General features: G+C 42.5%; 1 protein-coding gene across 1 annotated transcript in view; it reads left to right on the forward strand.

The window, feature by feature from the left end:
* The window catches only part of ubox5 (U-box domain containing 5), a 41,331-nt gene extending 15,658 nt beyond the window's left edge, over positions 1-25,673 (forward strand). Inside the window, exons 4-7 of the mRNA XM_052033650.1 lie at positions 824-1,991; positions 5,780-5,923; positions 22,831-22,952; positions 25,578-25,673. Coding sequence (XP_051889610.1) covers positions 824-1,991; positions 5,780-5,923; positions 22,831-22,952; positions 25,578-25,673 — 1,530 coding nt within the window. The remainder of the gene's footprint in view (positions 1-823; positions 1,992-5,779; positions 5,924-22,830; positions 22,953-25,577) is intronic.
* Positions 25,674-26,814: the final 1,141 nt, after the last annotated feature.

Consider the following 26,814-nt stretch of genomic DNA (forward strand, 5'->3'; position numbering starts at 1 on the left):
CAAAAGTGAATTGGGTAAATATTCATTAAAAGTAATGGGGAAAAGCAATAGAGTTTGGTCTTTGAATGGCTTGTAGACTCTGAGCCAAAAGGGCGCTCTCTGTGCTGTACTACTTTGTGATTGATTTGGTCCACCCGGTCTCTGCAGTGCTTATGCTCCACATGAGCCTCCTTTCCAATGTACTTCATTGCATCTTATCTGTTCGTTTCCCCCTTGCACACCTTTCTACGTTCCTCTTTAAGGTGTCTCTGCTTTACACCACAGCTATCCCTGTAGTGGATAATTCCATATTCTGTGCATCCTCGAGGTAAAGAAGTATTTTCTGGATTCTTTATTGTATTTATTAGTGAATATCTAGTTTAGACTGTCCTGCCACCACCAGTCACTGCCTCAGCCCAACCCCCAACTTGGAAACATCTTACGGACATCCACCCTTCTGAATTACTTCAGTCTTAAGGACCTCTGATGTATATGTTCTTTATCCTCCTATTGAAGTCTCTGTGAATCAGCATGTAGTATCTCACTGGGACCTGCCCCTCTGCTGCTGAGAAGGTAGACAGTTCAGTCCACCAGCCACTTGGTTGGATAGGAGCTGGGAGACAATTTACTCTCTCGCTCTCGCTCTCCTTGCAGAGAGATATCACAAACCTGATCCATTTCCTCCTCACTCCATGCTGTAGTAATTGGGAACGTACTGGAGTGGGAGATCCAGCCCAACCCTTGCTTTTCCTTTGCCTGACAGCTCAGTATCAGCAGTGTATCAGATAAAGTTTATAATTATAGTGACAAAAGACTTTCATTCCTTTTTGTGCATTTTGCTCAGGTCTGTGCTGACGGCTATGAAGTGAGCAATTTGATATCTGCAGATCCTGTGAAGAGAAAGTGTGGATTCCGCGCTGAATACTTCATCAAACCTCCTCTACACGTTACTGTGTCATTCCCGTTCAATGTGGAGCTTTGTAGAATTGACTTGGAAGTCTCGGTGGGCTTCCAAAACTCTTTAGGATTGGACATCTATACCTGTAGAACATGTAGTCAGACTATGACGTGGAGTGAAAATTCCTTACAAAACTCTCAGCCTGCTGGCCCGGCCTTTTCTGACAATGATGTTTTTACATTAGTGGGGAAGGTTGTGCTGAAAAACCAAAACAAAGTATCTTTCAGGCACAAAGCATACAAACCCAGACCTCCTTTTAATGAATTTAATGAGCCTTCTGCAGTTGACAACCATACTTCTGTACAGGATTTGTGGAACAAGGGACAATTTTCATTGACGAACGTAAATCACCTCAGGATCTGCATCACTTATGTGTCAGGGGGCAGTTTGCCTTGTTTGAGGAAAGTGGACATCTGGGGACAACCATCTAGATCATCCCCTCGTAAACTCATTGAACATATCTTCAAGGTTTACCAAGAACACAAGGCTGAGCAATCAGTTCCAGCAGTCAATCAGCGAAATGCTTCTACTGCACTATCTAGCAATACAGCAAGTGATAGCCTACAGCCAGATGCCCATGGATCTCTGCTGACTAGCGAGAGCATTCCAGAGGAATTTCTGGACCCCATCACTTCTGAAATCATGGTCCTTCCAATGTTGCTTCCTAGTGGTAAAGTAATCGATCAGAGCACATTGGACAAATATAGTCGGAGTGAAGCTACATGGGGCAGGGTGCCAAATGATCCCTTCACCAGTGTCCCTTTCAGCCGGCATTCCAAGCCTGTTCCTCACTTGACTCTTAAAGCAAGGCTGGACTACTTCCTGCTGCACAGCACAATACCAGGCTACACCGTTGTGGGGAGGAGTCGAGTTGGTTTTGTTGCCTCATCTGCAGTGAAGAGAAAATCAGACTCCATACAGGATGCAGACGTGAATCCTGTCTCAGAACGAATAAGTGCCTGCACTAGTTCAAACTCTACTGCTGTGTCAAATTCTGATGAAAAGAGATTCAAAGCAGAAGTGAAAAATCTGCAGAAGTCTGAGAAAGATTTGGGTATAGTCGTATTGATTTTTACATTTCGTCAGTATGTGGTATTACATTTGCAGATTTTTATCTTCCAAAGCTATGGATTAGGACTGGAGTCCTGTTCCACCCAATATCAATTGCAAGTGACCATTCCTTATACGAGTGTGGATAGGTCACAGAACAAGGGGAATTTGTTGATGATCAAAGACCAAGATCCATCTTCTTTGCTAAGCTGTTGCATGATGTGGTATAACAGTTACTGACTAATGGGAGCAGTCATTCAATATCAAACAATATAAAGAATTCAGGATGTCTCCTTTATTCAGAGTGGTAAGAATATGGAGCAGGCTTCTTTATACTATGGTAATTAGCCTAGATGTATTTAAGGTGAAGCTAAATAAGAAGGAGGAGAAAGGAATAGAAGAAATTAAGGAATAAGAACAGACAGGCCCCTCAAGCCTGTTCCATCATTCAGTAAGATCATGGCTAATCCTATGCCTCGCATCTGCTTTCTCGCCTATCCCTTTTAATATCCAAAAACGTATTCATTTCAGCCTTGAGTATACTCGGACTGAGCACCACAGAACTCTATGCTGTCCAGTCAGCCCCACCTCCTGGCTCTTTCCATACGGCCTTCTAACATTTTTCTCTCAAAGTATTTATTCAATGCAATCTTTAAGTTACTATCGAATTCCATCTTTTGGACAGTATATGCCAGATCATCATAACTTATGAGATATCAATCTGCCTCACATCAGATCCAGCCTTTTTGCCAGTTACCTCAAATTCTTTGCCCTCTGGTCTCAGACCCTTCTACTGGGGTGGGGGGGGGGGGGGGGGGGGGATTTTTCCTTTTTAGCTCTTTTTAAAAAAAAAAGTTGCAGTTTTGAATACTGCAGTCCAATTTTTTTCTCAGTGTCTCTGCTATAAAGTGAATAGCTGCTAAACCCAAGGCCTAACTGACCTAAAGAACTAAATTTGGCCATTTTGCCTGTTTAATCATTTGCACATTGAGGTACTTGTGGCCATCTTGGTAGTTAACCATTTAAAAATACTGCCCTTAACTTCAGGCTAGTCATAAACAGGATCATAAGTAATCCATCGGTTTATTTACAAAACGAATAGTGTAAATTCTCTCAAGGATGCACTTACAGATGAGAAAGATCCTAAAGCACCAGTGTGTGGCACTGCTGTCTCACAGCTCCAGCAACCTGGGTTCAATCCTGACCTTTGCTGTTGTCTGTGTGGCATTTTCACATTCTTTTTGTGACCACATGGTTTCCTCTGGGTGCTCCAATTTTATCCCATATCCCCAAACCACATGGGTTGGTAGGTAAATTGCCCCTAGTGTGTAGATGAGTGGAAGAATCTGAGGAAGTTGATGGGAATGTTGGGAGGATAAAATGATTTTGGGTAGGATTAGTGTAAATGGGTGCTTGATGGTTGGCATGGAGATGGTGGGCAAAAGGGCCTGTTTCTGTGCTGTATGTGTCTGTGAGTGAACCCCTCCTCCCAATTTCAGCAGTCAATTATTTATTGAATAATTTCAGCATTGTGTCTCCACTATTCTATCATTGGCTGTTATTTTTATGTTGTTGTTCTTAGCTGGTTCCTCTGGAATGAGGACAACTTGCCTCCACTCCATTTTCCTATTGCTTTTGAGGTGGCTGATGAGAATGTGGAATCTGCCAAATCTGCCATAGGTGGGGCAGGAGGTGCTTGAGGGGCTGGCAGGTGTGTAGTTTGGGAAATGGTACACTGGGCTTCTGTGTGCTGCCCATGCACGGACTCGGTGTCAGCCCAATGCTCCTCCTCCATTTTGAGCAGTCACAAGCCAGGGATTCTGACAGATTGGTGGGATGTTTTACTTTTTTTTCCAAGGAGACTGAGAACTTTCTCTAATCATCTATTCACTTTCTAATCTTTTGCCATAGAGCCTGTAGTAGAATGTGTATTTTGGGAACCTGTTGTCTGATGTGTAAATGATGTGACTTACCCATGTTTGAGGGAACCGTGTCAGCCTGTTGCTGTTTGTGGAAGCTTGGTGTATGATTTCTTTTAATTCAAGGAATGTAGACATTGCTGCAAGACCTGCATTTATTGGCCAAATGCCCCTTGGACAAAGTATGAATATGAGCAGCAGGAGGCTTAGTCGTAAGTTATCTTTATTAGTCACATGTACATCAAAACACACAGTGAAATACATCTTCTTATGTAGAGTGTTCTGGGGGCAGCCCGCAAGTGTCGCCACACTTCCGGCACCAACATAGCATGCCCACAACTTCCTAACCCGTACGTCTTTGGAATGTGGGAGGAAACTGGAGCACCCAGAGGAAACCCACGCAGACACGGGGAGAACGTACAAACTCCTTACAGACAGCAGCCGGAATTGAACCCGGGTCTCTGGCGCTGTAATAGCATTATGCTAACCGCTACACTACCGTGCCTGCCCCAATTAGAGGATGATTAAAAGTGAACCACATTGCTATGGGTCTGGAGTTACAGAACAGTGAAGCTAATTGGTGACAAGAAAGGACATTTTGTAATAAGTAGTGGTTTGACATTTTATTTCTTATTTCATTATTTGAACTTAAATTTCCCAGTTACTGTGGTTGAGTTCAAACACATAGATTTATTCAGCACAAAAAAAGGCCCAACTCGTCCATGCCAACCAAGGTGCCTTCCTGAGCTAGTCCCATTTGTCTGCATTTGACTTGTATCCCTCTAAACCTTTCCTATCCATGTACCTGTCCAAATTTTTTTTAAATGTTGTAATTGTACTCACCTCTACCGCTTCCTCTGGCAGCTTGTTCCATATACCCACCATCCACTGTATGGACAAATTTGCCCCTCAAGTGCCCTTTAAATCATTCCCCTCTCACCTTAAACCTATTCCCTCTGGTTTTAGACACCCTTACCCTTCCAGGTGTAGTCTCGCCAACATCTTGTACAGCTGTAATGTGACATCCCAACTCGTGTCTCGCAATTGAGAGTCTGTACTCGCAGATGCTACACCAGCAACTTGACCATGAGCAACCATATCCCTGTGTGCAATTGACTAAATTTCCTACACTACAACAGTGTTTATACTTTAAAAGTACCTAATTGGCTTTAAAGTGATATCCTGAGTTGTGACGTACTACAGATGTGCAAATCTGTCTTTAGTGTTATCGATTTAAAATTACTATCATAGTGTCGTACAGCATGGAAGTGGGTCCTTGGGCTCACCAACTCAGTGTCAACCATGAAACATCCATTTGCACGAAACCCATTTTATTCTCCCCACACTCCCATCAATTCCTCCCACATTCTACCACTCTCCAATACACTAGGGGCAATTTGCAGTGGCCAATTAACCCCCTAGCCCACGTATTTGGGATGTCGGAGGATACAACTACCAGACGAACATGCAAACTTCACAAATTGCACTGGAGATCAGGATTGAGCTCAAGTCACTGGAAGTGTGAGCTAGCAGCTGTACTAGCTGTGCCACCATCCTGGCCAAGGTTGACTATCTTGCCACCTGTAGACCCAGGTGTTGAATCACCTGACATTTAGTAACATATGGATGTATTTGACCACTGAGCCATTGGGAAGCCAGAGGAATTATGTTTTTTTTAAAGCATTGCAGAATATGAGATGACCTCTGGTTACTGGCCCATGCTGGAGGTACCAGTTTTGTCATTTTCAACAGCACTTATTGTGGTGGAAACGTCGGTTGGGTCACCTCTGAACCATCCTTGTTCGAAATAATCCTGTAGTGATCTCAGTTCTTTGTGGCTAAGTGTGATTTGCATCTGATTTGTGTCCAACAGGGTTGGTCTCACACGAGCAGAAGTTATCACAGAGTCTGGACAGCGCATTGGCTTCTGTCTTAAGCACGTTCCCATCCTTTACTGCCAAGCAAGGACAAGACAAACCACAGCCAGTGGGTGGCAGCAACGCTGACTATCTTCAAGGTAGTGTATATGAACTGTGATTCTGATCTAGTTTTTAGCGTTGCAAGCATTGTCAACTGGCAAAAGTCACAGCCGGAATATTGTGGGATCATGCCTACACTGAGTTTAAGCAGATAGTGGAGCGGTTCAAGAATGTAACTTAACACTGGAGCATGTCTTGTTGGGAAGGAGAAGCCTACAGGGGATCCGAGAGGCAGGTTTTCTCCCCACAGTGGTTGGTGGTTACCTGGAATGAGCTGCCAGAGGAGGATACAATTTTTAATGAGCATATTGGACAGATACATGGATACGAAAGGCACACAGGGATATGGGCCTAACGCAGGCAAAAGGGATTAGCGTAGATAGGCGTTACGGGCAGCATGGACTAAAAGGGCTTGTTTCTGTGCTGTATGATTCTACTACTTTCTCAAGCAAATATAGAAAGGTAATAAGTGATGGCCTTGTAACAATTACATCCCTTAAGATGAATAAGTAAAGAACATACTCCTGATTGACTGCATTACTGAGCAGATACTGCACCTCAACAGCACCTCTCAGCCAGAGATCTCTACTGCCAAAAAGGACCAGGACGGAGGGTGTATAGAAACACCACATCTCCACGTCTTTCATTCACACCCTGTAACTCCCTACCTAAAGCATTGTAGGAGTATCTTCACCAAAAGGACTGCAGCAATATAAGGTGACAGCTCACCACCACCTTCACAATGGCAGTTGGGAGATTGGCAACAAATGCCGGCCTGCCAGCAAAACTATCAGCACTTAAATGTTCTTAAAAAAAAACTACCAGTGGTGCCAACTTTAGAATAGCATGCTAAACAGAGGCCCCATCTACTTATTTAGAAGATGAAGTGGAGTAATTTGAAGAAATGCTGTGAGTTGTACCATTGTCCTGAACAAGAATACTTCCTCAAGATCTCATCAACATTAGCAGGTTGTCAAAGGAATTAAAGTAAAATCAGAAATTTCTGGAAGTACTCAGGGCAGGCAGCACGTGTGGAGAGAAACAGAATTAACTTTTCAGGGCAATCGACTTTTGTTATGTGACCTTATGATGAAAGGTCATCAATGTGAAACATTTAACTCTGACCCTCTCCTCAGAGATGCTGAGTTCTTCCAGCTCTTTCTGTTGTTGGTTTGGATTTTTTGCAGTATTTTGCTTTTATCAAGGAAATTGGTTTGCCAGAGGTCAGAATCAAATGCAAGAGAAATGTTACCTCTTCAAACTGGAGTTGCAGCAATGCAACCTTTGATTTTCACTTGTATTAACATTTTATCCACAGAACAAAATCCGGTTAGGTCTGATGAAGCTTGCAGCACCTGCAGTGAGGCACTCTCTGCATATTCCAAGCACTTGGTGGTATACAGATTGCTGTGTGGACACCTGATCTGCAGGCCCTGTTTGTCAGAGAGACAGAAATCTTCAACACCTTCCTGCTCAAAATGCAACAGGACGATCTGTACCAGCGATGTCGTGCGGGTCCATCTTTAGATCCATGGCACTTTGAGGTCCTTGTTGCGCATTGGGGAAATGTTGGAAATACTCCTTCAGTTAAAATTAAATGACTTGGGGGGGAAAACACATAAATGTAAATCTTTAGTTACTATGTTGTATTATTTACAAGGTTGATATATGCTTCAGATTTCAACAATGGTATTGACTGGGAGCAAGTGAAAATTCCACAATGTTGCAACAGTGTGGTAAGCTGCTAATTTCACTTTGTCGGTTAGAATTTGGTTCCTGGATTTTTTTACCCAATCTAAAGCACCCTCCCACAGAAGAATAAAAGCTCCAAACAATATGAGGGAATTAAGAGGATTATTAAAAAGTTTGAGGAATTAATGGATGGAATCTGAACTCTAAAACTGAATTTTTTTTTTATCAATTCCATCAGCCTGACTGAGTTTAGAACTGCCTGGTGTCTATTTGTCTGATTGGTCTATCAACTCTGTAATGACTGGCTCATCAAAAAAACCTGTTCTCTAGACGAGTAATAAACTAGCCATGATGTCCCATGTTCTGGGTATCTTGAGCTAAAGTAAATTTGGTATTTGTATCACGGGTTTCCCCTATGCAAGAGTACAATTTAAAAGTGAAGCATATTTACAGAAGGACTCTGGTTTAAAAAAAAATAAACTTGAACTTGGAATAAACAAAAGCTTTTTGTTTCAGCCTGTGACACAATCCACTCATGCCTAGAAATATTAGATGTTAGATTTTTGTCAAATAAATGATCCATAGCTGAAATCTATTATTGATTTGATGTCATGCCATCTTAAGTTTAAAAAGAGTTGTATTAACAAACATTGTGAACTATAATTCCAGTAAATAAGGAGATCAGTTTTCTCAGTGTAAACATTTTTTAAAAAAAGTACAAAGGATCTTGGGAGAAGTTTTAGAACATAGAACACTACAGCACAGTACAGGCCCTTCCACCACAATGTTGTGTTGACATTTTATCCTGCTCTAACATCTATCTAACCCTTCCCTCCCATATAGCCCCCTATTTTCCTATCATTCATGTATCTATCTAAGAGTCTCTTAAATGACCATAATGTATCTGCCCCCACAATCTCTGCTGGCAGCGCATTTCATGCACCCACCACTTATACCTTCCTCCAATCACCTTAAAATTATGTCCCTTCATGTTAACCATTGTCACCCTGGAAAATAGTCTCTGACTGTCCACTCGATCTATGTCTCTTATCATCTTGTACACCTCTATCAAGTCACCTCTCATCCTCCTCCTCTCCAAAGAGAAAAGCCCTAGCTCACTCAACCTATGCTCATAAGACATGCTCTCCAATCCAGGCAACATCCTGGTAAATCTCCACTGCACCCTCTCTAAAGCTTCCACGTCCTTTCTATAATGAGGCGACCGGAACTGAACACAATACTCCAAGTATTTTGAGCAAATAATGTTACAAATCATATTGAAAAGCCAGGAAATAAAACTCTTGGCATCAAATCCATATTTTTGTATTTCTTGTCAGGTATAATATTAGTATCTGTGGAACATTGACTTTAGTTTTTCTTAGCAATGAGTAAGGTCATAAAGCTCACGATGCTGATTAGAGCACATCTCAATGTGAGATATTGAAAGTTACAGTGCTCAGGCAATACACTGCACTTGAGTAGGTTTTGCAAGCCTGTAGATTGAAGAAAGGTGAGAAAATTGACACATTGAGATCTTACAGAAGAATTGAGGAGAAACTACAACAGTTTGAAGGTGAGAATCACAAGTTGGACAGGTAATTAGTATTTTGTTTTTGGATAGTGGGAGGGACAAAATATCAATGCACTGGATGTCAGATGGCCAGTGTAGGGAGGGAGAGAGATGTTAATGTGGTTGGAGTGGGTACCATCCCCATCCCTGTGAAACTGATGTGCTGAGTGGCAAAATCTAAATGAAAAGTAAGAGACCCAGTGATAGGCCTCTCCAAGGATCTGAGTTAACAATGCAATCATGGGTGGAGAAATTACTGCAATTATTTCTCTGGCTGTGCATAGATAGAAATGAAACCAGGTGAGTGCAGCCCACCTAATCTGATGCAATGTAAATCTTTCTCTTCATATATTTATAAAGCTTGTACTGTTCAATATTTTGTTCAAATTTTATTCATTTACCTTTATTGCACCTCCAATAACTTTCTTTGCAGCCTTCTCTTGCTTTTTTTAAAATATAAGACTCACTAAATTTCTACCTATTATTTGTGTAAACCTTTTTAATGTTGCTTTGCACCTCGTTTGTCAACCATGTATGCTTCACTATGCATGGAGTTTTTGGGGTTCTTGGCTGGTTTTATATTTGAGCAAATTCCTCTGTGAATGCATCTTACACTGTACCCTCTGCTGAGAGAAAACATTCATCCCTTTGTCTACTCCTGTCTTTTGTTCCAATGATCTCCTGGTCCACCACCTATCTGCCACATCTTATACTGTAAGTGGCCAAAAAACTCTGCTAACTTTGAACCTGTTCAAACTTTGAACTTTGACCATTTCCTAACTTTGAACCTGTTCAACCACCACCCCCGTGCTTGTTGATCCACAATGCTTCTCAGAATGGCGACATCTCAGTTTAAACATTCTCACCTTTTGTGCTTGAATCACTCCTGGTCTTAGTACACTCTACAGTTTCCCACAGAGCTGTGGATTCCTTCAAGCCAGGATTCTTTTGCAGCCCTGATTTCCTCCACTCCATCATTGTGATTGTCACTTCAACTGCATTGGGAACTATTTTTATTTTTCTACTTTATAACATTCTTAAAATCCTGTATCTTTGAAAACATTGGCCTGTTGTCTTTTTTTATTATAACACACCACACTAAATCTTCTTTAATCACGAGGGATAGGGGCACAGACTTCCTGCAGAAACCACTAAATCCACTAGCAGTGATGTTAAAAGTGCAATGACATGCTCAACCTATCCATGGTACATTCCCAACACTGGTGCCCCACAAGGCTGCGTCCTCAGCCCTCTACTCCCTATGGCTGCATGGCCAGATTCTGTGCTGTCTCCATCTACAAGTTTTGCAGATGATACCACCGTAGTGGGCCATATCTCAAATAACAATGAAGGAGATAGAGAGCTTAGTGACATGGTGTCATGACAACAACCTTTCCCTCAATGTCAGCAAAATAAAAGAGCTGGTCATTGACTTCAGGAATGGGGGTGGTGCCTATGCTCCTGTCTATATCAATGGTGCTGAGGTCGAGAGGGTTGAGAGCTTCAAGTTCTGAGTGAACATCAGCAATAGCCTGTCCTGGTCCAACCACAGATGCCACAGCCAAGAAAGCTCACCAGTGCTTCTCCTTCCTCAAGAGGATAAAGAAAATTGGCACATCCTTGTTGACCCTCACCAACTTTTGTCAAAAGCATCCTATCTGGATGCATCATGGCTTGGTATGGCAACTGCTCTGCCGAGGACTGCAAGAAACTGCAGAGAGTTGTGGACACAGCTCAGCACAACATGGAAACCAGCCTCCCCTCCATGGACTCTGTCTATACTTCTCGCTGCCTCGGTAAAGCAGCCAACATAATAAAAGACCCCACCACCCCAGACATTCTCTCTTCTTCCCCCTCCCATCGGGCAGAAAATACAAAAGCTTGAAAGCATGTACCACCAAGATCAAGGACAGCTCCTACCCTGCTGTTATAAGATGATTGAACGGTTCCCTAGTACGGTAAGATGGACTCTTGACCTCACAATCTACCTTGTTATGACCTTGCACCTTATTGTTTACCTGCTCTGCATTTTCTCTGTAGCTGTTACACTTTATTCTGCATTCTGTTGTTGTTTTACCCTGTACTACCTCGATGCACTGTGCAATGAATTGATCTGTATGAACGATACGCAAGACAAGTTTTTCACTACCTCCGTACATGTGACAATAATAAACCAATTCCAATATAACAACTGCTATGCAAGTTTCAGCTTGTCAGAACAGGTTGAAACATATAAGCACTACAGACCCTGTCTCCAGCCCCAAATCCACCCACGTTTCTGACACCATGTGTTCCTGATCTTGGTTCTGGCCATAGCCGGACTATTGTGTTTGATCATCCAGTCCAGACAAAAGGGTCTCAACCTAAAACGTAACTGTCCATTTCCCTCCACTTGCAGAGTATGCAGATGCAATGGATAGTAAATCAGTGGATAACAAGGACTTTGTGTACTTTAGTGAAGCATCTCAAAGTTATGATGTGCTGAGGATGTTGAACTCTGATAAGTTATGAAGGTGAAGGTAGACCCATTAATGACATGCAGATGAGTCGATGAATAATAAGGAAGTGGCAAACTTAATTTATATTCATTTTTGCATAAGAGAAAATAACAACGTCAGGTGCAATGATGCTTAAAAGCAAGTGCATTTAGTGTGTAAAAACAAAATAAAGGAAGATAAAGTTTCAAAAAAAAATTAATACCTGATAATGGACCATGTTGGTCCTAAAGAATGTAAATCAGGGTACTTCTTTCATAGTAAGACTTTGGAAGTCACAGGATTTAGGTATAGCACTCATAAATGCTCCCTGGAGATTAGAAGAATGAGAGGTGATCCCACTAAAATGTATAAGATTCTGAGGAGGCTTGATAGAGTAAATACTGCTAAGATGTTCCCCCTTATCAGGAGAGGCTAAAACTTGGGAGTAGAGTCTCAGAATAAAGGGTGGGCTTCTAATGAATAGGATGAGGAGGAACTTCTTCTGTGAGAAGGTTGTGAATCTTTGGAATACTATAGCCCAATTGATGCTTGTGCAAGGCCAAGATAGGTCATTGGATTGCAGGGGAATTCAGGGTAATGAGGATCAATCAGAAAATGGAATAGAGACCAAAAATCACATCTCACTGAATGATAGAGCAGGCTTAACGGGCCATATGGCCTGGTGCTATTTAATGTAAAGGAACAGAAAGTAATTAGAAATGCTGATGGGATATTGAACTTTATTTCAGGAAGTGTGCAATTCCACCTCAAAGCTGTAGAGGCTGTTATTCAGTGTATACAAGGCTGAGATGCACAGATTCTAGGTACATGGGAGAGTTCAAGGTTATTGGGATCAGGAAGGAAAGTTGAGTGACACCAAGATCAGATCTGCTGCAACCTCATTGAATGATTGAAGAGGCTCAAGAGACTCCATGGCCTATTCCTGCTCTTATTCCTTTTGCTCTTATTTTCATTGCACTTGTACCTCATCATACTTATGCACATGACAATAAACTCAACGATTAGAAAGAAGTACCTGTAACGATTAAAGAGTTTGATAGAGTTGGCATGAAACAATATCTACATTTTTGGCCAGTCCTAAGTGATTGGTAATAAACTTAAAATGATGACATAAATTCATTAAACTGCAATAACTTCTACTTATTAAGAAGGCTGTAATTTAGCCAAAACATCCCAATGCAATTCACAAGTGTGCTAACAACCAAGAAATATAGAGTAGATGAAAAAAAACCTTGTCTGAAGAGTGACATTTGAAGGAGAACCAAGAAAAAAAAACTTCTTTTCCAAAGGGGTGAGAAGTTATGGAACCTGGCACCACAAGGACTATTTCGTGGAATAACATTGATACATTGAAGGAAAGGCTAGATACGCATATAAAAGAGTATGCAGATGTGGTTAGCTAGAAGGGTGGCAAGAGATTCATGTGGACCGTAAACGCTAGTACAGACAAGTTGGACCAAATGGCCTGTGTCTGTGCCATAGATGATTTGTTGGCCACAAAACTGTTAGACATGAAGCAAGGGTGAGTCTATTCCTAAAGCATACTGTGTATTCCCAGGCTGCATCATAATAGAGTGTACTTCATTGACTTTGTAACCATTTAGGTAAAAGCTAACTACTCAAAGGCTAGAAATCTGAAATAAAAGCAGATGTTGCAAAAAAAAATCACCAGGTTCAGCAGCATCTGTAGGGTGAGAATCAGAGTTGATGATTTTAGTGGATCTGAACTGGTAAGAGATCATTGACCAAAAACATTAACTCTATTTAACTCTCTCTGCAAGTGCTGCCTGGCTTGCTGAGAGTTTCCAACACCTCTCATTCTGTATTTTTTTTTGAAACTGAGAAAACCAGTTTTGCCAGGTAATTTCAGCAAGAAATCAAAGAACTCTCAAGTTTTCTCCATGTGATATGTCATCAGTGTTTTGTTAGTTGCACACTAGCAGCATAAAGTTGGGTGGATTAGTTACATCAAGGTTGCATTATATAAATGGAAGTATTTATATTCAACACCAACTATTGTGGTAGAATTACTATTCATGGAATCTTAGGTAATGCATCAACTCCCCAGACAGAAGCCTCTTTTTTTTACTAAATTCTCTTCTAAATAGTCCTTCTGATGCATTAAGAATGTATTCAGCGCATTCTGCGTAATTTCTTAGAGTGATTCTCAGGACCGTAGGCAGGCAGTGATTAACAATTCATTGCTTCATTCGAGCATGTGTAAGTCTCTTATAACTTTGGTAATTTGTATTTAATGAATGTCACATTTCAACCATTGATAAACATTTTAACTGATTATCAGATAATTAAGCAGCATGTTGTTTCTATGCATTTTAAAATTCAGATACAGTAGAGGATACAAGATGATTGAAGTCAATGATTTTCCTTTGGGGACATTAATTCTAAGTTGTGAATGCAAAGCATGGGCTGATCTTTTCTGAGAAACAAAAACATTTAATTCACTGACGCTTACTAAGTAAGTCAGTGGAATAAACATTCTCTGAGTGAGCAACAGGATAACAAATCTGCATTTCATTTTGAACTTGTTTGAAGTTAATAATCGGAGAGTCCACTGAATAATTCAAATAAATGAAAAGAGGAAAATAGGTCTTAAAAACTGTCTTTCTGTATTTACTATGGTACATATAACCTTAGTATATGTAACCTTTTAAATCCTTGTATGATTCTAGTGAATCTCCTCTGCACCATTTGAGGTGTGGTGCTTGGAGCTGAACGCAATATTCCAGTTGGACACTGACTAAGGCTCTGTACACCTAGATTATAAATGTCTCCACTTTATATTCTTCTCTTGAGATGAAGACCAATATTCTGCTAGCTTTTTTCTTGCACATTTTACCTATTCACTAACTTTTAGTTACCTAGGTACTTAGATATTGAGCAGTAGAAATTCAGCCTTGGTCATTTGTGTTAAATGCAGTAGCAGCTATCTATAAGTAGTTCACTTAAATTCATTTCATTAAAGTCAATAGAAACTAATCTCAGAAGTAAATGCCCAGCTGCAATTGTATTGCAAAGATTTTCAATTCATTTTATGGCAAGACCGATGCATTTGATAATACAACTGAACCAGTCATGTCAGTCGAATTAGATGCACTATAAATGCGTAACCTGCAAGATCACTTATGTGAATTCAAGCCAACTCCAGCGGTGTGTGCAGATAACAGACCAATGATTCTGTGCAGCACTGAAGGGAGGCTGCATTGTAAGATGGGTTATCTTTCATATGAGACATTAAATTGTTCAGGCATTTGTAAAAAAAAACTTCAGAGAAGACCAAAATCTTCCTGAAGTCTTGTCTTGTATTTATCCTACAATCAGCAGGGAGAAAAACAAATTGGTCATTTTGCTCGTCGATGTTAATGGGCTGCAGCTGTGTGGAGCACTTCAGGACAGCAATGTGGTGGCTAAGTTACCATAATGGTAGCCAGTTTCTGAACCATTGATCCAGAAACAGTGGTTCAAATCCTATCGTAGCAGATAGGGTATTTAACTTCAAATAATTAAATACAATCTGAAATAAAATAAAATAGTCTCAGTAATAGTGGTCACAAACATCAAGCTACCAGTTTATTGTAAAAACCTATCTAGTTTATTAGCATACTTTAGGGAAGGGAAACTTACCCAGTCTATGTGACTCCAGAACCATCAACATGGTTGACTCTTAGGAATGGACTATAACCGCTGGATGCTGGAAAGAACGTGGATAAGATGTAACAAGTCTTTTATAATGCTATACAGAGCTGAATGATTTTCAGACCATGCCTTTGTCAACTCTAGATTCATAGAGTTGTAGGGCACTGAATCAGACCCTTCGGCCCAGCCAGTGCATGTCAACCAAAATGCCTATCTAAGCTAATTCCATTTGCCTGTATTTGGCCTATGGCCTTCTAAACTTTTCCTATCCATGTATCCATGCAATTTAAAAAAAAATGTAATTGTACCTGCACCTACCACCTCCTGTGGCAGCTCATTTCACCTGCTCACCACCCTCTGTGAGGGCCACTCGGGTCTCCTTTAAATCATTCCCCTTTCATCTCAAATCCATGCCCTCTAGTTTTAGATTCCCCTACCCTAGGGGGAAAAAAGGCTGACTATCTATCCTATCTATGCCCCTCATAATTATATAAACCTCACTCAGGTCACCCCTCAGCCTCCTTTGCTCCAGGGAAAACAGCCCCCACCTATCTCATTTATAACTCAAACCCTTCAGTCCAGGCAATATCCTTATTAATCTTTTTGCACCCTCTCCAGCTTAATCACATGCAAAGCGTGGTGATCAAAACTGCACGTAATACTTCGTGCAGTCTAACCTACAAGTTGGTCGACGTGTACTAGTGGGAGAGTAACGTGACATCCCAATTCTTGTACTCAATGCCCCAACCACTGAAGGCAAGCATACCATATGCCTTCTTCACCTGTATTACCATTCTCAGGGAAGTATATACTTGTACCCCTAAATCCCTCTGTTCAACAACACTCCACAGGGCCCTACCATTCACTGTGCATGTTTTACCCCAGTTTAACTTCAAAAATGCATCATTTCACACCTGTCTGAGTTAAATTCTGTCTGCCATTCCCTTGCTTACTTTCCCAGTTGGTCGATATCCTGCTGTAACCTTAGACAAGCTTCTTCATGGTTCACTACACCAGCAATCTCGATGTCATCTGCAAAACTACCACCTACATTCTCATCCAAAGCATAAATATACTGTATATGACAAACAACAGGAGGTCCAGCACCAATCCCTGCAGCACACCATTGGTTACAGCCCTTCACTACCACCAAACCAGATTGGTTAGCTCACCCCAGATTCAGGAGCAGCCTACCAGGTAGGACCTCATTAAAGGCCTTGCTGAAGTCCATGTAAGCAATGGAGCAAAAGTGGGTGAGTTTAAAAGAGGTAGGTCTTGGTGCTTGTTTGTGAGTTTCACTTTACTGGAATTTAAAAGAGGTAAGTTTGCTAATTGTTAGTTAATAGTTGATTGGCTAATTAGCTAATTAACAGCAGCCAAAAAAAAAGGTAAAGAGTCAAACAGAGCAGCCATTGTGAGGTGGGGGTCAGTGTAGGAGCAGAGGCTTTGGTATGAGGACACTGTTAGTGGCCCAGGTGTTGGGAGTGATAGTGGATCTTTAAAAAGGCAAGTTTCATTGATTTGCATAATTGGAGGGCACTTTATTCAATAAAAGGAAGGTAAGGCTAAGTGGAGCTGTCATTGTGAGACTGGGGAGTTGAGGCTTTTGTGAGGAGGTACAGGTAAGGTTTTATTTTACCATTGATCTTTAGTGCTTGATTCAGTGTTGGTAGGGGTAGTGGAATACCTCCTACAAGATGTGGGAAATCAGTGAACCTCATGGTATCCCTGATAACTACATCTGTGGGAAGTGCTGCTTGTGATAAACTGGGCCAAGGAACTGGATTTGAATGTATTCCAAATGGTCTGGGAAGCTAAGAGCATTATAGGTGAGAATTTTACTGAGTGGCCACACCTAAGGTACAGGCTTCAGATAGATGGGTGACCACCAGGAAAAGTAAGGGGGGTAGGTAGTCAGTGCAGGGTTCACAACTCTGCAATTTCTTGTGGTCTTGGGCAGAGCAGTTGCCATACCAAGCTGTGATGCATCAGGATAGGGTGCTTTCTATGATACATCTATAAAAATTGGTAAGAGTCTTCAGGGAGTCCTAAGTGCTACCTCAGCCACTGGCCCAACCTCTTTTTAAGAGGAGGTTGTGTAGCTCCTTCTATAATATTACAGGAGGAAACTTTCCTGGACACATTTAACAAATTCTGCCCCATCTCATCTCTTGGCACTATGGAAGTCCTAGTCACGGTAGCGTAGCAATTAGCGTAATGCTTTACAGTGCCAGTGACCTGGGTTCAAATCTGGCCGCTATCTGTAAGGAGTTTGTACGTTCTCCCTGTGTCTGCGTGGGTTTCCTCTGGGTGCTCTGGTTTCCTCTCACATTCCAAAGACATACAGGTTAGGAAGTTGTGGGCATGCTATATTGGTGCCAGAAGTGTGGCGACACTTGTGGGCTGCCCCCCAGAACACTAAGCAAAAAGATATATTTCACTGTGTGTTTTGATGTACATGTGACTAATAAAGATATCTTATTAAGGAAGTTAAAATTACCCACTAGAGTTATACAGCATGTAAACAGGCCCTTCAGCCCAACTCTTCCATGCTGACTGTGTTGCCCAGCGAGTGAGTCCCATCTGCCCACATTTGGCCCATAGCCCGCTAAACCGCTACTATCCACGTACTTATCTAGATGGCTTTTAAATGTTGCTAATGTGCCCACCTCAACCACTATTTCTGGTAGCTCATTTCAGTTGCACACCACCCTTTGCATGAAGAAGCCGCTCCTGATGTCCCTTTTAAAACTCTTGCCTCTGTCCTTAAACCTATGTCCTCTTGTTTTTAGCACCCCCTCCCTGGGAAAAAGACTGTGCTTCCACCTTGTCTATGCCCCTCATGATCTTGTATACCTCTGTAAGGTCACCCCTCAATCTCTTACACTCCAGGTCTATGCAACCACTCCTTGTAACTCAGGCAAGGTATTACAACCTTGTTATTCCTACACCTATCTGTAACTTCCCTACACTCCTACTCATCTAATTCCCACTGACCGTTGGGGAGCCTATAGTACAATCCTATCAAAGTGATTACACCTTTTATTTCTACGTTCTACCTGTATAGCCTCAGATATGCCCTGCCCCCCGTTTTCCCCCCCCCCCCCCCCACAGAATATTCTCTGTAAGAACTGTTGTGATGTTCTCCCTAATCAATATCACAACTTCCCCTTCTCTCTATCCCTCACCTCTGAGATGCTAGTAGTATCTGCACCCTGGGTTTCTAGTCCTGCCCATCCCTCAACCATGTTTCCATAGTGTGTTGAGGACTGTGTACCAAAGAGGACAATACTGGTGTTCCCAAACGGAGATCCACTCCCTACTGAAGTCTAGAACTGCTGCACACAAATCTGGTGATCCTGATCTGTACAAGAAATCAAGATATGACCTTCAGAAAGCTATCAGGAATGCCAAGAGGCAATACTGACTCAAAATAGAGTCCCAGACCAGCCGTGAGTTATGGCAGGGTTAACATGCCATAACAGGCTACAAGACGAAGACGGGCTGCATAGATAACAACAGCACATCCCTTCCTGATGATCCTAATGTATTCTCTGTGCGTTTTGAACAGAAGGGAAGTGGATTGTCACCACCCAACCTGACAGCCTTCAATACAACAACCTGTGGTCACCGTTGAGGACGTAAGATCAGTCTTCTGGAGAGTGAACACAAGGAAAGCATCTGGCCCAGTTGGTGTCCCTGGTCGTGTGCTCAGATCTTGTGCTGATCAACTGGCAGAAGTATTTGCAGGCATATTTAACCTCTCCCTGCTTTAATCTCAGGTTCCCACCTGTTTTAAGAAGACCACTATAATCCCGGTACTGAAGAAAAGCAAAGTAACATGCCTCAATGACGACCAACCAGTGGCTCTGACATCCACCATCATGAAGTGCTTTGAGAGGCTGGTCATGACGCACATCACTCCAGCCTCCCAGATAATCTCGACCCACTGCAATTTGCCTATTGCAAAAACAGTGTACAGTGAATGCCATCTCCCTGGCCCTACACTTATCTCTGGAGCATCTGGACAGTAAAGACACCTATGTTAGACTATTGTTTATTGACTACAGCTCTGCCTTCAATACCATAACCCCAAGCAAACTTGTCATCAAACTCTGAGACCTAGGACTGAACACCTCCCTCTGTAACTGGATCCTTGACTTTCTAACCAACAGACCGCAATCAGTGAGGATAGACAGCAATACTTCCAGCATGCGTCCTCAGCCCTCTGCTCTACTCCCTATATATTCATGGCTGCGTGGCCAGATTCTGCTCTAACTCCATCTGCAAGTTTGCAGATGATACCACTGTTGTAGGCCGTATCTCAAACAGCGAGGAGTTGGAGCACAGGAAGGAGACAGTTTAGTGGCATGGTGTCATGACAACAACCTTTCCCTCAATGTTGACAAAACAGAAGAGCTGGGCATTGACTTCAGGAAAGGGGGTGGTGTACATGCACCTGTCTACATCAATGGTGCTGAGGTAGAGCTTCAAGTTCCTGGGAGTGAACATCAACAGCCTGTCCTGGTCAAATCACATAGATGCCATGGCCAAGAAAGCTCACCAGTGCCTCTAGTTCCTCAGGAGGCTAAAGAAATTCAGTATGTCCCCTTCGACACTCACCAACTTTTATTGATGCACCATAGAAAGCATCCGATCTGGATGCATCACAGCTTGGTACGGCAACTGCTCTGCCCAGGACTGCAAGAAACTGCAGAGTTGTGTGGACAGCCCAGCGCATCACGGAAACCAGCCTCCCCTCCTTGGACTCTGTCTTTACCTCTCACTGCCTTGGTGAAGTAGCCAGCATAATCAAAGACCCCACCCACCTGGGTCATTCTCTCTTCTCTTCTCTCCTCTTCCATCAGGTAGAAGATACAGGAGCCTGATGGTACTTACCATCGGGCTTAAGGACAGCTTCTACTGCACTGTGATAAGACTATTGAATGGTTCCTGTATATGATGAGATGGAGTCTGACCACATGATCTACCTTGTTGTGACCTTGCTCCTTATTGCACTGCACTTTCTCTGTAGCTGTGACACTTTACTCTGTACTGTTATTGTTTTTATCTGTACTACATCAATGCACTCTGTACTAACTCAATGTAACTGCACTGTGTAATGAATTGATCTGTACAATTGGTATGCAAGACAAGTTTTTCCACTGTACCTCAGTACAAGTGACAATAATAAACCAATAGCAATAACATAGCTTTATACCAATAATAGCTTCTTGAATTAAAATAAATGCATTTTAGCCTATCAGACCTTCCTAGCTTCCTTTCCTGTCCCTGCTTACTGGACTTGCTCATTTTAGTCTCTATATTACACCGCTACTTTGGGTCCCACACTCCTGCCGGACTAGTTGAAATCCTCCTGAGTAGCTCTTGCAAATCTCCCTGCCAGTATATTGTTCTCTCCAGTTCAGGTGCAACCCATCCCTCTTGTGCATGTCTCTGTTTATGCATTACATACTGCGGATAGAGAAATAACCCAAGTAACCAGGGTCCATCTGAATTTCTTTAATGATGAATAATTGCAGATGTCATACCATTTTGATGAAGGGCAACTTCCCCACCACTTCCCTGCAAATTAAAGCTTAATTAATATTATTATGGGCCCTTTATAAACATATTCAGACTTCTGGAACCTCAAGCTCAAGATCATAATCTGTCTGGGAAGGGAAAATTAGCCGTTAAGATTTCTAACAGACTACATTCTGGCTTTATTTTGCTAGTTAAATTTTAATTATTTGTTTTGATAGGATGTTTTCAGTTTGAAATTTGCATTGGAGACTACCTTGAGAAATTTGTAACGTTAAAACTAATTTCAAGAGCTTAAACATTTTAAGTCAGAGAATGCCTTACTTTCTTGTACACTATGATACAGAAGGAGTCCACTCATCCCATCAGATCCTTGGCAGCTCCTTACATAGCAATCCCATTGGTCCCATTACCCCTCTACTTATTTCCATGTGGACCTGCAACTTGTCCTTTCTCGCATGCCTATGAACTCCTCTTTGATTTCTTTGCCACATACCTACACTAAGGGGTAACTTACAGTGGCCAGTTAACCTATCAGTTCATCCTTCAGATGTGGCAGGAAACTGGACAGGAAGCCAGCTCCATCACGGGCACAACCCTCCCCACCATCGTGGACATCTTCAAAAGGTGGCATCCATCACTAAGAACCCTCCCCATCTGGGACATGCCCTCTTCTTGTTACTACTGTCAGGGAGGAGGTACAGGAGCCTGAAGACCCAAACTCAATGATTCAGAAACTGCTTCTTCCCCTCCACCAGCAGATTTCTGAATGGTCCACAAACACTACCTCGTTATTCCTTTCTTTTTTGCACTACTTATTTATTTTGTAATTTTTATGTCTTTGCACTGAACTGCTGCCACAAAACAACAAATTTCATGTCATACAAGTCAGTGATAATAAATCTGATTCTGAGAAGTGGTGAGGCTGACCTACTGTGTCCTGCATGAGAGCGCTGCTAGTTCTTGATGACAACAAAGTTCAAACTGATTCTAAATACTTGGATGTTGATCTGTTGCAACCTTAGTTGTTGAATCTGTCCTGAACGTCACTGGCACAGCTCACGGTACATGGAAAGGCCACCCCTTTCGTGGCAACGAAGTAACTGTGTATTTTAAAATCTAGCTGCCTGGTCTGGAAACGAGACTGCAGATGCTGGAATCTGGAACAAAAAAACAATGCTGGAAGAACTCAACAGGTCAAGCAGCGCCTTGTGGAGGCAAAATATGCAAGGTCTTGACCCAAAATGTCAACTTACCGCCTTTTACTTTCATAGATGCTGCCTGACCTGCTGAGTTCTTCCAGCCTTATGCTTTTTTTTCATGAACATAGAACACTACAGCACAGTACAGGCCCACAATGTTGTGCTGACGTTGTATCCTGCTTTAAGATCTATCTAACCCTTCCCTCCCACATAGCCCCCTATTTTTCTATCATTCATGTGTCTATGTAGATCTAGGAGTCTCTTAAATGTCCGTAATGTATCTGCCCCCACAACCTTTGCCGGTAGTGCATTCTACGTACCCACCGCTCTCTGTGTAAATTTAGAGAAAACTTGCCCCTTAAAATTATGTCCCCATGTGTTAGCCATTGTCACACTGGGGGAAAAAAGTTGCGTATTGTCGCACATTGTGCAGATATGGTAGTGCAGCGGTTAGCGTAACGCTTTACAGTGCCAGTGACCCGGGTTCAATTCCGGCCACTGTCTATAAGGAGTTTGTACGTTCTCCCTGTGTCTGTGTGGGTTTCCTCCAGGTGCTCCGGTTTCCTCCAGGTGCTCCAGTTTCCTCCCATGTTCCAAAGACATAGAGGTTAGGAAGGTGTGGGCGTGCTATGTTGGTGCTGGAAGTCTGGCAACACTTGCGGGCTGCCCACAGAACACTCTACACAAAAAGATGTATTTCACTGTGTGTTTTGATGTACATGTGACTAATAAAGATATCTTGTCTTACATGCTCTGGAATTTCTTTTTTTCTAATTTCATTACAGGTTCTCCCCGGGTTATGGACGCACTGTACATACGAGCGAGCATTTGGGAGACCGGTGGGACGGATGAAGATGGATTTGCTGGCTACGTGGGACTGCTGCATCTTCTGCTGAGTGGGAATGAGGTACTTCCGTGTGCTTTCTCTCCCAACCACCCCACCCCCACGCCACAATAATTGGGGGCTGGGGCAAGCTGAGCACAGCTTGGAGCGCTGAGCAGAGTTGCCCATTCACTCTGGGTCAGTGAGGCTTGCTGGCAGCCACTCTTTCCGTGCCTGCTCACTCGCTCCCATCACAGCTGTTACTGTGATCCTCTCCTACACACTGCTTTACAAACAGTTCTCAGGAACAGAACCCTGTCGTGACCTAAGGACTTCCTGTACCCATGTCCTAAATCTAGACTCGCAAATCTTTCCATTATTTCTGGATTTTTAAGAGTAAGAGGAAATTATCCAAAATCCATTAACAGATAGAGTTGTGTGAAATTCAATTTTGCAATTTGAGTAACACAGTTTATCCTTAAATTTTGATTTACTGAAACGTAAACAGTAATTAAAACAAGTAGGTACATCAGCCTATAAAATGAGATAATAATCTTTTAAAACATTTATAGATTTAATGGTGGGATGTAATAACACTTCACTCCTTTCTTGGTGGATGTGTCCAAAGGGACGTAACTTGTAGCAGATTTTTAAAATGGTAAGAGTTCGAACTGCTAATGAGATGCAACAACCTGACATGTCAATCAGTTTGAATTCAGTTGGATATTCATGAGAGACCGCATTGTAAAAATGGAGTTTGATCCTTTCTCCAGAGTTAAAGATTAATTCATCAATAACAATTTGTATTCAAATACTGGCTTTATTACATTCCAATGTATCTCAGAGACTGCTAGAAAATAAAATTTGACTTCTAGCAATACAAGAAGCCATTTGATTCTTCAGGTGCCAGCTATCAACAGAGCAATCCCATCAGGTTTCAACAACAGCTCTGATCTGCATTTCATAGCTTTGATGTGTCTCTTTGGCTATTTTCTCTCTCCCTCTCAACTGCCCTCATTAATCTATTGACTAGATGGCTCTGTAAACTGGCTGACTGTGGCCTCACACTATCAGTGATGTTCCCCTTGCCTAATCCAACCCTTTGCCACACTCTGTGCAACTAAAACTGATTTGTTTTCTCGCTTTTGCAGTCTCTGACCTGAACTGTTAGTCTTTCTGCAGATGCTGTCTGAGCTGCTGAGTGTTTCCAGCATTTTCTGTCTTCATTTCAGAACATTCCCAGGATTCCATATCTCCTTATTTCCCAGTAACCCTGTAACCTATTCCCTCTCACAAGCTCATCAAGTTCCCTTTGATTTTTTTGCCACTTACTTGCATTAAGGGTGGATTTGCAGAAGTCAATTAACCTACCAGCCCCTTCTTTGACAAGTGGGAGGAAACTGGAGCAATCAGGGGAAACCACAGAAACGATGTAATCTCCACATAGGCAACACCCGAGGTCAGGATTGAACCTTGGACCATAAGATGCAAGAGCAAAACTGGGTAATTCAGCCCATCGAGTATGGTTCACCATTTGATCAGGGCTGATTTATTTTTCCCCCTTAACCCCATTCTCCTGCCTTCTCCCCATAACCTTTGACACCCTTAATAATCATGAACCTATCAACCTCTGCTTCAAACATACCCAATGACTTGGCCTCCACAGCAGTCTGTGGCAATGAATTTCACAGATTCACCTCCCTCTGGCGAAAGAAATTCCTCCTCATCTGTTCTAAAGGGACATCCTTCTATTCTGAGGCTGTGCCCTCTGGTCCTAGACTCTCCCACCACTGGAAACATCCTCTCCACATCCACTCTATCCAGGCCTTTCAATATCCAGTAGTTTCAATGAGATTCCCCCCACCCCCCACTCCTTCTAAACTCCAGCAAGTACAGGCCCAGAGCCATCAAATGCTCCTCATACATTAACCCTTTCATCCCCAGGATCATTCTCGTAAACTTTCTCTGGACCCCCTTCAATGCCAGCATATCCTTCCTTAAATAGGGGGCTCAAAACTGCTCACAATACTCCAAATGTGGTCTGACCAATGACCTCAGCATTACATCCTTACTTTTATATCCTAGTCCTCTTGAAATGAATGCTAACATTGCATTTGCCTTCCTTACTAACGCAACCTGCAAGTTAACCTTCAGGGAATCCTGCACTAGGACTCCCAAGTCCCTTTGGACCTCCGATTTCGGAATTCGCTCTCCATTTAGCAAAAAGTCTGTCTTTATTCCTTCTACCAAAGTGCGTGACCTTGCACTTTCCTACGCTGTATTCCATCTGCCATTTCTTTGCCCATTCTCCCAACCTGTCCAAGTCCTTCTGCAGACTCCCTGCATCCTCAACACTACCTGCCCCTCCACCTATCTTTGTATCTAATGCAAACTTGGCCACAAAGCCATCAATTGTTCCCTGGAGCTTTGAGGCAGTGGCACTAACTGCTGTACCACCATATCACATAACGGGGAGAAAGAGGTGGAAACGTTTAGGGAGAATTCCAAAGGGTTAGGGACACAGTGAGAGAATAACTCTCATACCTGGCACAACCTGCCTGCCATCTTACTCCCCTCCTCAATCTGCCAATGACCTGAGACACCTTTCTCAGCACTACCCTTCTCTTTAGGCTGGCCATCTCACCTATCCACTTTCAGTCCTGATGCTGGTTTTGACCTGAAACGTCGACAATTCCTTTCCTCCTACAGATGCTGTTCGACCTGCTGAATTCCTCCAGCAGATTGTTTGTGCACCAAGGTGTTGGGCCTTGGCAGCTGAACACACAACCCCAAATGGTGGAGTGAAGAAAATCATGGGCGTACAGAAGGCCAGAATTGGAAGAGTACAGAGATCTTGGAGGCAGGGATAAATGTATTGGTTTTGTACAATAGACTAAATGAAACAAGATGTGCACCGTGTCCAAACTTAAAGCTGAATTTTCACATTGCAATGAGCTGGGTGGGAGTTGGGTGCTGGCTGTGTACAGGAAACCTGAAAGGTTTTGCATCAAAATTGCGAATGCTGGAAATCTGAAACAAAAACAGAAAACGCAGAAGTTCATTAGGTCAGGCAGCATCTGTGGAGACAGAGTTTAACGGCTTGGGTCAATGGTCAGATTTTGCAATGCATTTATTGGGGCATTAAAACCTAGTTCCTGATTAATAAACTCAATTTCAGCTTCACAATGAAAGGAATATCAATACACTAGTTGATTCTTGAATTGACAACGTACCAACTGGAGTGTAGACACTGGAGTGCATATGAGCTGCACCCCAGTTTCAAAGGATCCTTGCTCAACATCATACTGGGAGCTGCAAGGGCCTGAGGAACATGATGTTCCCTGGTGACGAGATGAAGGTAGTAGAACCATCTTCACAAATAGATTAAGGACTTCGTTGCATCAGGAAAGATGTGTACAGTGGCACATTCACCTGCCCCTAATGGATCTCCAACTTCCTCGATATATCCTCCCAACTCTGCTCACTTCTCATACCAACACACCTTGCAAGTGTTGCTTTAAATTTCCATCGCACTCACAATCTGACCTGTCTCTGGACTCAGTGACGCCCAACACAAGCTTGAGCAATAGTAGCTCATCTTCTGGTTTGGAATATTACAACCAACATTCAATCCAACAGTTTCTGATTATCAGCAGTTCCAGCCTCTTGTATTTCCAGAGTGGCCTCCTTTACAACTGCTTTCACCACCACCATGTCATTCAGTCTCTCCTAATGTCCACCATACCACAGACATTCCCTCTGTTCTCTCCACACCTCTCCCTCTGAAAATAAAACACTTACTTTTCCCATTCTGATGAAAAGTCCTTGACCTGAAATGTTGATGCTATTTCTCTCCCCAAGGACGCTGTGTGATCTGCTGAGCATTTCCAGCAGTTTTAAGTGCATTTATTGTGGCTGTAAAGGTCACGAACACATAATTGCAGGT

This window comes from Pristis pectinata, chromosome 2 (genome assembly GCF_009764475.1).
Source record: "Pristis pectinata isolate sPriPec2 chromosome 2, sPriPec2.1.pri, whole genome shotgun sequence".
NCBI lineage: Eukaryota > Metazoa > Chordata > Chondrichthyes > Rhinopristiformes > Pristidae > Pristis > Pristis pectinata.